This window comes from Macaca fascicularis, chromosome 10, assembly GCF_037993035.2.
Source record: "Macaca fascicularis isolate 582-1 chromosome 10, T2T-MFA8v1.1".
In the NCBI taxonomy this organism is placed as follows: Eukaryota; Metazoa; Chordata; class Mammalia; order Primates; family Cercopithecidae; genus Macaca; species Macaca fascicularis.
Window position 1 is genome coordinate 74,193,441 of NC_088384.1, and position 13,495 is coordinate 74,206,935.

The 13,495-nt window shown below is 37.5% G+C and overlaps 1 protein-coding gene and 1 long non-coding RNA gene across 6 annotated transcripts in view; one reads left to right on the forward strand and one right to left on the reverse strand.

Annotated features, from left to right (window-relative positions):
- LOC123567108 (uncharacterized) overlaps window positions 1-13,495 on the forward strand; it is a 238,287-nt gene that overhangs the window by 10,608 nt on the left and 214,184 nt on the right. The window lies entirely within an intron of this gene.
- SPTLC3 (serine palmitoyltransferase long chain base subunit 3) overlaps window positions 665-13,495 on the reverse strand; it is a 179,177-nt gene continuing 166,346 nt past the window's right edge. For 2 of the 3 annotated variants that reach the window (XM_045362497.3, XM_005568338.5), the window contains one exon: window positions 7,880-12,244. In XM_045362497.3, coding sequence (XP_045218432.1) covers window positions 12,131-12,244 — 114 coding nt within the window. In that variant the 3' untranslated portion in view covers window positions 7,880-12,130. Of the gene's footprint in view, window positions 6,106-7,879; window positions 12,245-13,495 lie in introns of those variants that run through there. The other variant, XM_065522754.2, reaches the window with a different exon arrangement.

The following is a 13,495-nucleotide window of genomic DNA, read 5'->3' on the forward strand; positions in this document are numbered from 1 at the left end:
TCATTGTTTTGTAGTTTTCCTTACAGAGGTCCTTTACCTCCTTGGTTGAATTTATTTCTTGGTATTCTATTGTTTTTGGTAGCAGTTGTACATGGGATAATCTTATTAATTTCTTTTCAGCTAGTTTGTTGTTCATATACAGAAACACTACTGATTTTTGTATATTAATTTTGTATCCTGCAATTTTATTGAATTTATCAGTTCTAAGAGTTTTTTGGTAGAATCTAGGTTTTTCTATAAAACCCTGATACCAAAATCAGACGAGGACACAACAAAAAAGCTACAGGACAATATCTCTGAACATAGATGCAAAAATCCTTAACATAATCCTAACAAACTGAATCCAACAACAGATCAAAAACATAATACCTCATGATCGAGTGAAATTTATCCCAGGAATGCAAGGATGATACAGCATATGCAATTCAATAAACATTGTACATCACATCAATAGACTGAAGGACAAAATCATATGATCATCTCTATAGATGCAGAAAAAGCTTTTGATAAAATTCAACAATCCTTCATGATATACACGCTTAATAAATTAGGTATGGAAACCTCAACACAATAAAGGCCACCTATGACAAATCCAGCTAACATCTTACTGAATGGAACTGGAAGAAGGCTAGGATGCCCACTCTCACCACTCTTATTCAACACGGTTCTGGAAGTCTTAACCACAGTAATGAGGACAGAGAAAGAAATAAAAGGTATCCATATTGGAAAGCAGGAAGTCAAATTGTCCTGTTTGCAGATGACCTGATCTTATGTACAGTTAAACTCTCTTATGTATTTTCTATCTCCTTATTTCTTTATACTGCATTCTCAATAATTTTCTTTTATATGGTTCACTAATTTTCTCTTAAGGTGAGTCTAAGTTCTTGTTTAACCCATCTATTGATTTTTACTGTTAAATTATTATATTTTGACATTTCTAAAAGTTCTATTTTCCAAACCAGTCTCATCTTTTCCTATAGTTTCAATTCATTCTTTATATCTTTAATCATTAATACATGATGTTTTGTCATGTCTATCAGAGGGTATCTATTGTTATGGTTTCTGGGATCTACTTCTACTACTCTTTCTCATAGTGCATTTGTTCCCCATGCATTTTATAATTTTGGATGTAAGCTCATCTTCTGTAGAACCTCAGTGGGGAACCCAGTGGAAGAATATGACCTTTAAGAGATATTTTCTAATGGCTTCTGCCAGATACACAATGGATATTACCAGCACAGAACATGTTTTAGGTTAATCTCTTCACATGAAAATTCGAGTGTAAATCTAAGTGCCAAACCCGTGAGGTCAGACCTATGGTTATGATTTCTCAGAGTACTTCAATTTTTTTTTTTTTTTTTTTTCGTCTAGAGCCTAGACAGAAAAGCTTCTTTGTCATTGCTCTACGCCTTTGGGTGGATTTTTGTAGTCTAACTTCCCACCTCTCACTGGCCTAAGTCTTTATCTTTGTTGCCTAAGTCTTCACCTATGTGGGAAGGAAACTGGAACAAAGAGGGAAAAACCTCTGTTACTAAGACCAGAAAATACCCATAAGACCTCCAGAGTTTCAGCTCAGCTATTACAGCTTATGATTTCAGGTTCCTCTTCATATTTTATCCCTGGGGATTTTCCTGTCTTGTGGGCTCAGCCCTACATTTAAAGAATCTTACATTTTATCCAATATTTCCACTTTGCAGTGAGAGGATTTCTGGTGAGATCATAATGTTGCCAGAAACTAAAGTTCTTAAGTATTTCTCTAGTGTAAATTCTCAGAGGTAGAATGGCAAGTTTAAGAGTGTATTAGTCTGTTCTCACACTTCTAATAAAGACATACCTGAGACTGGGTAATTTATAAAGGAAAGAGTATAATTGACTCACAGTTCCACATGACTGCAGAGGCCTCACAATCATGGTAGAAGGCAAATGAAGAGCAAAGTCATGTATTACATGGCGGCAGGCAAGAGAGAGCTTATGCAGGGGAATTTCCATTTATAAAACCATCAGATCTTGTGAGACTTGTTCACTACCATAAGAACCGTATGGGAGTACTGCCCCCATGATTCAATTATCTTCATCTGGCCCTGCCCATAACGTGGGGATTATTACAATTTAAGGTGATATTTGGGTGGGGACACAGCCAAACCATATCAAAGAGACATGTACATTTTTAATGCATCATGTAGATGAAAATTTGAGAAGTAATGAAAGAAGTTCATCTTCTATGGAATATCTTTTTCTTTTTTTCTTTTTTTGTATGACAAGGTATCACTCTGTCACCCAGGCTGGAGTACAGTGGCTCCATCACGGCTCACTGTAGCCTTGACTTCTCAGGCTGAAGTGATTCTATTGCCTCAGTCTTTTGAGTAACTGAAAGTAGAGGCTCATACCACTATGCCTGCCTTATTTTTAAAATTTTTTGTAGAGACGGGGTTTTGCCATGTTGCCCAGGCTGGTCTTGAACTCCTGGGCTCAAGTGATCTATCCACCTCAGCCTCCCAAAGTGCTGGAATTACAGGCATGAGTCACCACACCCTGCCTGGAATATCTTAAGGGTATAATTCAAGATTATTATAATGAATCTATGACAGTTTTCAAATTATTTTTTAATCTTTGGTTAACTAAATCTATGTTCAACTTACCTCTCTCTCATTTTGAGCATTTCTTCTTTAATATATAACATATATTTAACATGAACTTTGGAAGTATAAATTTAAAAGACCTGAACATGCCCATGGGATATGATGAACAATAATTTTCCAAAATCAGACCTGTAAATCCATACTTCTACAAGGTGAGAATCTACCATATGTAAATTTCATTTTCACATCATTCACATATATACACATTGAAGGCTGGATGTTGAAATGAAGAACGGCACTGGGGATGGGGTGGGAATGAATTGTTGTGCACACCGTTATTTTTAGTGGCTCTCTCTTCTAGTTATTAAACTGTCCCTGAAGAGTAGCTTTGAACAAGCTGCAAAATTCTGAAAGGTCACAACCCAGGAAGGCAGAGACTCCAGGAACATGTATGAGGGAAGATGCAGATGGATAAACAAGCCATAAAGTGCACCATATTTTTTCTTTTCCAGCATTTCACCTAAGAGTTGACTCCAGGCTATTACCCTGTGAAAGCGAAATTTTAAAAGAGGCAATTCCAAACAAACCTACACCAATCCCCAGTTGGCTCGCTTTCACCATCACTAATGAAACCCAGGAGGGTCTTGAAGTGAGGTGTGACAACGTGAGAGGCAGAGCAAAGATCACAGTGGTGAGAAACCTATCACCTCTGTTTTCATATCCTGAGGAGCATATGGGCCAGACTTAGCATGCCCATGGTTCTTGTGACCAGGACAGCAGATGGACAACCACTGCTGTAACGCCCCCTCCTCCAGCCTAGCCCAGCCATTTCAAAGGTGCCTTTGCTGAGAGCATTCATATCTGACAGCCACCTTGTACACTGTGAACAGAAATAAGCATATCATTCCTGAGGAACTAGGTGAATGCATCCATACTTGAGAAGAATGAGAGATGAGGCAAGAAGTAACTGGGCTAACCTGCTGACCAGCTGGCTGTGTGGTCATGACTCTGGGTTCTGTAACTGGAGAATGGACGAAGCTTGTAAGATTTCATCTGTCTGATGTGAGTAAATGAAGTTGGTTTTGGAGCAGCTTTGGCAAAGGAGGGTTACATCTCTAGGAACTGAGATATTAGGGCATTCTCTGCAGCAATTCTGCTTCTTATAGATCTCTGGATACGCCCTTCAGATCATGGAAACAGGGCCTGCCAGCACTCTCAATGTGTCTAAAGAGTCAGAGCTAAGTCAATCATCATATAGGGTAGGAGGAGGCCTCTTCCATGATCACTTTTTCTTTTCCCCAGGCTGAAACCTGGAGCCACAACCACATGTGCAATGGCAAAGTCCTAGTGGTTGGTGGAGCCATAGGCTGGAAATAGCCTGAGTCCCTGAAACACGGTGTGGAGAATAGTGCTTGCCAACCAGCGACTCTCAACGCGACTTGAGCGAAAAATTACCCATCACCTTTTGATTTAATCAACCTTGATTATTCCAAAATTTCTTTCCATTATACTACTATATTAATTTCACTCTTTCCTGGATACTATGTCTTTCTTTTACTTGAAAGTGTTTATTGAAGTATTCATCAAGTAATTTGTTAAAGGAAGGGTACTGAAGTAAACTTTCTGAATCTTTCATTTAAAAAAAAAACCCTGTTTTACTCTCCCTTTATTAGATAGACTTTTCTGGACATAGGATTTTAGATTCAAAAGTATCTTCCCTGTGAATTCTGAAGGTATTGCTTGGTTGTCTTCTAGTATCTGGTATTGTTGATGAGGCATTTACAATAGAAAGAGTAGCAGGGGATTCAAACAAATGTGCAAAAGACAAATACAAGCAGCCTATATATATATATATAATTATATTTTATATATATATAAAATCACTATAAATGGACATCATTTATGAAAGAGAATCCCTTTTTATCCTGTAAGATTGACAAATGTTATAAAAATGATAATACTCAGTATTGGTGCAGATTGGAGAAATGGGTAACTTATACACTGTTAACCACTGTGAAAATTGGTATGAACTTTCCATGTTTATAATATTCAGTAGTAAAAGCAATTACTTTTACCTTTTTAGATGAGATTTTTTTTTCTAGCTGAAAACAATTTTAAGTTCTTCCCTTTATCCTTGGGATAGTAAAAATTTTATGAAGGTGTATTTAGATAAAAGTGTTTTTATATTCATCCGCTTAGCACTTGCTAGCCCATTTTCATCTTCCATTTTGTTTCAGCCTCAGGGATTATAATGCTTTCTCAACTTTTTAGTAGATGGATATTGTTCCTCCTGTATGTATCCTCTATGTCTTTTTACATTTTCTCTCATGTTTTCTATTTTTTTTCTGGTCTTTTCTGTATATTCTGAGAGAGATTCAAAGATTTTTTCTTCTTTACTTTCTATTGATTTATTTTCACCACTTTAGTATTACATATTTTTAATTTTTATGAACTCTGGGTTCCTTTACGTATCAGCCTATTCTTGTTTTGTGGATGTGATTTCTTTATACAACCAGGTTGACCTACGAAGATCATAATTAGAACTTTTAAAAAGTGATCTTTTCCAGGAATTGTCTGTTTCAGTCAGTAAGAGTGTTCTCATTTTCTCCTCCTTGGCTACCCACTTTGGTATTGCTGGTTTGCATCAAGTAACTGGTAATCTCTGGCTTTCTATTTCTATTCACAATTGAGAGCCAAGTTGACTGATGTTAATACCAGTCATATTTCCTTTCTACTTCGCTATTATAAACAATAAATGCTCAAATAATCAGTGTAATTTTTGAAAATGTTAGTTTTCATCTTACTACAAATGGACCACTTTAATAAAATATTTTCATTTTTCTATATTATGTACCTGTAACATTGACTGTATATTGCAGTGATAGCCTCATCTATATAAGAAATCTTTAACTTTGATTGGTGCCACTTAGAATTGTCTCATTAATACAGCTCTTAAAAATCTATCCTTTGAAGTTTTTTATGATAATTTTTTTTAGAGTTAAAAACTCTTCATGGATATTTTGTTGAAAATATTTTAGGGGGAGCTGAATTACATTTTAAAATATTAACACATTTTTATATAGGAAAGAAACCCATTTTGTTACAGGTGCTTATAATTTGTGGCTATGATTAATTGAAGCTTTACATGTATAATTTTTTTTCAAAGACTAGTGTAAATTATATAAAATTGGGATGGACACTATAAAAATAGTTGTATGACAACTGCAATCATTTACAAAACAGACACATTAAGGGGAAATAATGTATTGTTGGCAGAGATTATTTTGCCCTTTGAAAAAAACTCATGGACTAATTGGCTGCATCAGCCTGTTGAAAAGTTTTTATTCAAATGATGCCAGGATCGTTTTCCATGACCTCGCATTGCTACCCATTCACTTTTCACACACAGAGCCTGATTCATCCTGGGGGTCATAGTCAAGTTGTTGGGTACATTGATCTCATCACAGCGAAGCCATGACACATCCTTTGGTCTTCCTTATGCCTTTAGTCCATGCATGCTTCAAATCTGGAAAAAAACCCCACACATTTGGGCTGGAGAAACAAAGCAGCAGCCATTTCCTTGCCTTAGTTCTTGGCCCATAATGAAGTAAGAGCATGATGTGATGATTGGAGCCAGACCTATCCTTGGCTATAGGCACTGCAGCCGACCCAAACCTAATTAAGAAAGATCCTGAATAAACTTGAATGAGGGCCAAAATCACTAGCCCCTTCAATCAATATTTTTGATATAAAAATTAGCAGCTGGGCCTAATAAAAGGGAGCGCTGTTGTATGCCACAGCAAAACAAAGTCTCGTTTTGCTCCTATTCTGACCTTCTGTTGTGGGATATTTTATTGGTTTGTATCTGTGATAACTTCTCAGAGCAGTTGACTTGCAAATGTCAGAATTCAGCCTCCCATTTGGACCACGGGATGCAATGAAAATTAGAGTAACCAGTCCCTACATTAAACCCAGATGGGCGTGGGAATCAACCTTTTCCAAATGGGTAAACTGGTTTCACTTGTTCTCTTATTCTTGATTGAATTACTCCTGCTAATATATAATGTTTAGCTAGAATAACTTTTTAAGAAAATTGATTTGATGAGGAAGAGGATAAACATTCTAAGAAAAAACAATCTACCATCGAAGTCTTGGAAGTTCTCTTTATGCACTGCTAATCCCCTCACAACTTGAATATACTTGCCTTCCAAGATGAAGCCATTATTAATCTCTACAAGAGTGCTTGGAAGATAATGTTTTAGTTCTTAAGATCATGTCTGGCACATGATAAGCGTCTAAAAATGATTGCTTTATTGTCTTTCAAGACACCACATATTGACTTTAGAAATAATTTCTGGTTTAAATCCATGGAATTTACATGCAGGCTATACAACAGAGAAAGAAAAGGTTAACATTTGACTCCTTTTGATGCCTTTGTTATCCTGAAGACTTATCTTTTAATAAGGTTGAAAAGAAGAATAGATTTAAGACACCCCTTCCCTTTAGAGATACTCAGTAAAATGTTTACTGATAATATGATTTCTGGGGTTTGCTTCAAAGTAATCTGGTGAGAGAGGGAGTGAAATGGGTGGGGGAATAGAAGAAAAGATTGGCCATGAATTGGTGATGTTTGAAGATGAGTAACAGGTGTATGTAGGCTCATTATACTATTCGATTTTACTGTATGTTTAATATTTTCTGAGATAAAGCTTTTGCAAAATGGATCAATTAGAAATCATTTTAAAAATAATAAGTCACAGCTGAGTCCCTTCCCAGGCATTGTCGTCTGCTCAATAGACCTGCCCAAGCTAATGCCTGGCCCCACACCTCTACCGATAGCTTGCATCTGGCATCCTTGTCAATTTGACTTGACCCTAAACGACCATCTCAGGTGCACAGTTTCCATGGAATTGGTGGAGGCCTGTGCTATGATAACATCATAGTTCAACTTCTTCCTCTTTCTAATCCTGTTCCCTTACTCTTATGGTGGTATTGTACCATTGTAGGTGGTCTCAGTGGTGTGCTAGTAAAGGTTTAACAGCCAGCTCTCTAAAGCCCTGACTTGTAGTGTCTGCCAATTTTCATGGTGTAAATACTCCCATTGTGGCCAATTTCAAGCTACCAATCTGATGTCACTGAATAAGGAATTAGAAAGAAATGTGCACAATTTGTTCTCATGACAGTGCAAGCCAACTCCAGCCACCCCTACCAACTTTCCCAGTGAAATTCTTAAATACAAATCTCTGCCTCAGTCTTTTTTCAGGGTAACCTAAACTAAATCAACAGAAAACCATCAATTATTTTCATATTATTTTTATTTATTTTAAAACTAACATTTTACAGGCAGAATAAAGTGAAATTGGTCATTTCAAACGTTTCAGTGAAACATACATTTCTCTGTCTCTTCCTCACACACGCACAGACACATGCACACACACACACACGCACACCCCACATACATCATGACACCATAAGACAATGTCCCGCAATAATTGCCTAGAAATATTTAAAATACAGACTCCTTTTACTTTTCTAAATATTACACAGCTGAGTAGGGCATTCTAAAGAATAGACTTCAAATATGTTGTTCTTACTGTTTTGAGACCAGGAAACATTGCCAAGAATTTACCTGATGCTGTTCGTATTGCTATTATTACAATTGTTATTATTGCTACAAATCAAAATATATATTTAAGAGTTAATGTTTCATCATCATCAGAACTGAGGTTTTTAAATCAGAGTAGGCCATTTATAATATTTGCTATCTCTGAAGAAAAATCCAAAAGAGTATTGTTTGTTTGAAGAACTGTTAAGACTTTTACCCTACTGAAGAGCTGTTGTTGGAATAAATAAATAATCAGAGGTTGAAGGTTGTTTTTTAAAGAGCAGGAAAAGAAAAGAGAAGGAAGATACCACATTCAGGCCAGGTGTGGTGGCTCAGGCCTGTAATCCCAGCACTTGGGGAGGCCAAGGTGGGAGGATCACCTGAGGTCAGGAGTTCGAGACGAGCCTGACCAACATGGAGAAACCTTGTCTCTACTAAAAATACAAAATTAGCTGTGCTTGGTGGCACATGCCTGTAAACCCAGCTACTCCAGAGGCTGAGGCAGGAGAATTGCTTGAACCCAGGAGGCAGAGGTTGCAATGAGCCTAGATCTTGCCATTGAACTGTAGCCTGGGCAACAAGAACAAAACTCTGTCTCAAAAAAAAAAAAAAAAAAAAAAAAAAGAAGAAAAAGAAAAGAAAGATACCACATTCAAAGGAAGAAGGTGATGAAAAGGAAATGGGCATCTTATAGGGAATGATACAGACAACTGAAGAAGGAATAATTTTACCCAAATGAATGGCAGATTGTTCTTCAATATTGGATCAATTTTTGTAGAAAGAGAAGTTACTTGGAAAATGGGAACAAAATGTCCCAATGAGGAGAAAATGTTGACTGTGGAATAAATTAATTTTACCAGTATATATACACTTAATTATGAACAAGAGAATCAGAACAAGTTTCCTGCTATTAGAGCCAATTGGTTTATTAAATTAGAAGTTTGAATAATGTTCTTAAATTTTGTCATGGATTAGAATCACCCAGGAAGGCTGGCCAAAAATGTAGATTCCTGGACACTACAACTATTATTTTGCAGTAAAGGTCTGGTGTAGGGCCCAGGGGTATGGATTTTAGACAGCTTCCTAGTAAATTCCAAAGCCTGTAGTCTCTGTTAAATCAAAGCATGCCGAAAGGCAATATGGTTAAACATCCATGACACCATCATTTCATAAGGAGATTAGGAATAAGTCTATGCCATTTCCTTATCATACAGAGATGGCCTCCTTACAAATATCATCTGGAACCTTTATCTTCTGCTTTCCTGAAGGTCATTTTCAAGAACATCTTCCATTTATCTCTCAACCAACCAGATTTTCATCTATACCTTTGTACACTTGCTTACTCTGTAAAGGAAAAACGCATACGTGTATGTGTGTGCGCATATGTGTACACGTGAACAGAAGGGTTGAAGACTCATAATATTATAGAAAATTCTCTTTTCCAACAGATCTAACCAAGGAGACGTTTTTGGCTCTGATATAGTTATCAAGACTTAATAATCAAATAATTTTAATCATAAATTAAAATCATGAACCTATTAGCCTAGGATTTGAGAGCTTTTTCTTAAAAAAATTAAAAATCTCATTATTCACAATCACCCTCCTAACTAACCTTATTCTATATGACATATATTCTAATATTATTGGCCCTATGGAACCTGGGCACCTTCTAATGCACTCTGGAAGCATTCTTCTTGGATTATACCTGTATATCAACAGTTGTTCTCATACCTGTATATTCAACGTGGACTCTCTGACAGAAATAGGTCCTTTTGTTTTGTACATTGCAGTGTAATAAATTGCCCCTGAACTCTTGAATCTTGATGAAAAGAGACTAACTTACTCCCTGCCCTCCATGCTGGGTGGGTAAGTAGTTTCCCATGATGAATTAAACCCAATCTCCTCCATGAAAGTAATAATAGTGGACATTCCTGCTCATGAAGACACTCATTTAGGGGCTTAAAACTTGAATGGTAGATGTGAATGTGTGTGTGAAGATCACAGACAGATCCAGAAAGGAAGGAAGATGTTTATTGCTTTCCATACCTTGTAGAAGGACTAGATGTCGCGCTGTCTTTTTGACTTCCTGTTTCCTTTATAGAACTCAAGGCATTTATGCATTTTGGACAATTAACTAGCAAGAATTTCATTTAAATGCACATATTCAAGAGATGAGAACAGTATGTCTTCCTTTCTTTGCACATTTATGACACATTTTCTTTGCACAAATAATGCATCAGTTTCATTGAGAAGAGTTGGAATTTTGTTATCAAAATCATTGGATGGGAAACGGCATTTTCAGAACCCACCTCTTTTCCTGTTTCACTAACAATATTCCTTACAACCTGTAAACATTCATGAAGAACTCTATTATTGTGATCCATTTTTAAACCAACGCACCCACTTGGAGTTATAATTTCCCCATAAAAAACTTTCCACGCTGATCACTTTTTTCCTTTAATACGCTTTGAGCATCAAGTCACATTGCTCCATCCATCGCAGGCGCTGCGGGTGGAGTTTCTATCTCAGTGCACAGCATGAAAGCGTGGGTCCATCTGTGCCACACAAAGCCAAGCCTCTCTTGAAGTGATTTGTTTACAGTGTCATTTGATGGAGTGGAATGTTCTGCAACTCATTCGAACTGTTACAGAAGCTTTGCTAAAAGGTCACCACTGCTCTTTAGAGTGTCCAAATCTGGGCACCATCTGGGAGCTTGTTAAAGATAAGGTTCTCCACGGGCTTTTTCCATACAAATGAGATCGGATTAACAAAAGGCTACTTTTCCATAGAAGTTTGTGTTCATGTTGAGTAGAAGAGAGAGAGAGAGAAAGAGAGAACACAAGTAGATTACAGTTAGTTACCTCAAAGTGTGCAAGCCCACTTTCTCCCAATTCAGAGGGCATGTAACAAGTGATAGTACCATTGAATAGGCCTAAACAAGGGTGTTGGTCTTGAAAAAGTTAGAATTTGCTTTTAAATGTCCTTCTTGAATCAATACATTCTTCAAATATGGTCTTGGGAGTCTAAAGGACTTCAAAGATGGTCTTGGGAGTTCTAAAGGACATTGAATTTCACCATTTACTTGAAATTCAATAGGAAAACGACAACTAATTTTTTAAGGTAATAGAGGCTATGCAGGGTAAGCATTCACTGTGCACTGCACCAACAAGGTTCAAGTTGTTGTAACTACCGTTTTAGTCTAGGCCTAAAAGTGGCTTGTGCTTGCTTTCTGCCCCCTTTCTTATGAAACAAACATCTTGAATTTTCCAAACCTCAAAAGCTCAGCTGTAAAACTGTAGGAGACCAGCAAGAGGAGAAGGAAAACTTCCTTCAAAGACATCTCTAGTTGCAGTTGACCAGTTCTGCTTTCCGCCTCGAAACATTAACTATGTCTTTTGACACTTGTCTGTGAAAAACGTCCAAATGTGACAAATGGTAGAAACAACACTTCTTTACCCTCCTGCCTGGAACTTCCCATGATACAGATGAGTTCTAGCTGATGCTTTTGTGAGTGGAACAAGGAAGGTGGCTACTGTCCACCACACTCACCGACATCTGCAGATGGAATAAGTAAACACATAGTGAACTTACTGAATAAAAATTTTAAATCCTCTCATTTGCATTTGGTTGGAACCCCTGAAAGGGTCTGCACAGTAGCAGCTAAAACACAGGCTCATTGCCATTAAAAATATTCTCAGAAGTGTGTGTGTGTGTATTTCTAGTAGAATACTTGGAAGAAGAGAGACTTAAATCTGGAATCATGTTTTTGTCTCTGTAGTCCAGGCTGGAGACATTAAAAACAACAATGTCTCCCTCAGTTCAATCAAGCTGGTCTGGGAACCAAAATCATCCTGAGGAAGGGGGAGAAATCCATTTATTTTCCTTGTGAGGCAAGGAGGGAGGTCTTTCTCACAAAGTCTTTGTGTGTCATTCAGGACCAGGAAACTTAATCTTCGAGTTCAAAGCTCGTCTCATCATAGAGCTCAGGACGTGCTGACTTCTTGTGCCGGGAATATTTCAGTTGCAGGAGATCACCCATTTCATCAAGAGCTTCCAAAACCTGCAATGAGATTGCTTTCCAATAGCTATCATTGAACACCTAAGTAACCCTGCTTTGCAGAGCCCAGGTTAATAGCAAGCCTCACAAAGACACACAGTCTTACTTTGCTAGCTTCTTTGATTTTGAAGAAAAGAAGCAAGATCCGTACCATTAGGTTGTGGTTTAAGACCCTAGAGGAATGTTAGATGCTAATTAATTTTATTTATTGGTCTAACTCCATACTATGAATGATATTTTATTTTGAGAGTGTGAAGAGGAGAATAAAAACATGTGACCCATGCTTACCCTTAAAATATTTTATTTTAAAATGTGATGACTTATATGTAATCTTGTGGAAGAAAAAGATAAGGTTGCAGAATGTATTTGAAGTTATATCTTCAAGACACAGCAAACCACCTGGCCAAGAACAAAGTGGAATGTTGTGGGAGCTGATTAACATCATCCTCTGTCCCCTCATGCTACCCCAGGCCTCCTGCTTTTAAATACTCATCTCTGTGTCCCATGAAATACTAGAACTTAACTCACAGGGACTGAGAACTCATCTGTTTCAACTCTCTTACTTTAGGCGGGTAGACGTATCCCCAGTTTTACACATGAAACAACTGAGATCCAGAAAGTAAAAAAAGGTCATTTTCGATTGTAGTATATCACTAATCCTATGGTATTGGTCATGCCTTTTTAAGCTTTCTCAGCCTGTTTTTCTTAACTTGCCAAATGAGGAGGAAGATAATATTAGGGTCTAATACTTTGAAAAGGTAAGGTGAGGGCTGGGCGCGGGGGCTCATGCCTGGAATCCCAGCACTTTGGGAGGCCGGGCGGGTGGACCACGATATTAGGAGATCGAGACCATCCTGGCTAACACGGTGAAACCCCATCTCTACTAAAAATACAAAAAAATTAGCCAGGCGTGGTGGCGGGTGCCTGTAGTCCCGGCTACTCGAGAGGCTGAGGCAGGAGAATGGCATGAACCCAGAAGGCGGAGGTTGCAGTGAGCCAAGATTGCCTCACTGCACTCCAGCCTGGGCAACACAGCGAGACTCCACCTCAAAAAAAAAAAAAAAAAAAAAAAGAGAGAAAAGGTAAGGTGAAGGTTGTTAATGTTAGAATGAGTGACTAATGGGTCTTATGGACTTTCCTCTTTGGGAAATCTTTCAAACTGACATTATTTAAGATTTCCTCCAACATGTTAAGAGCAATTGATTTCTTGGTGGTAGGAGTATGAGTATTTAAAATGTTCTTCCCTGTTTTTGT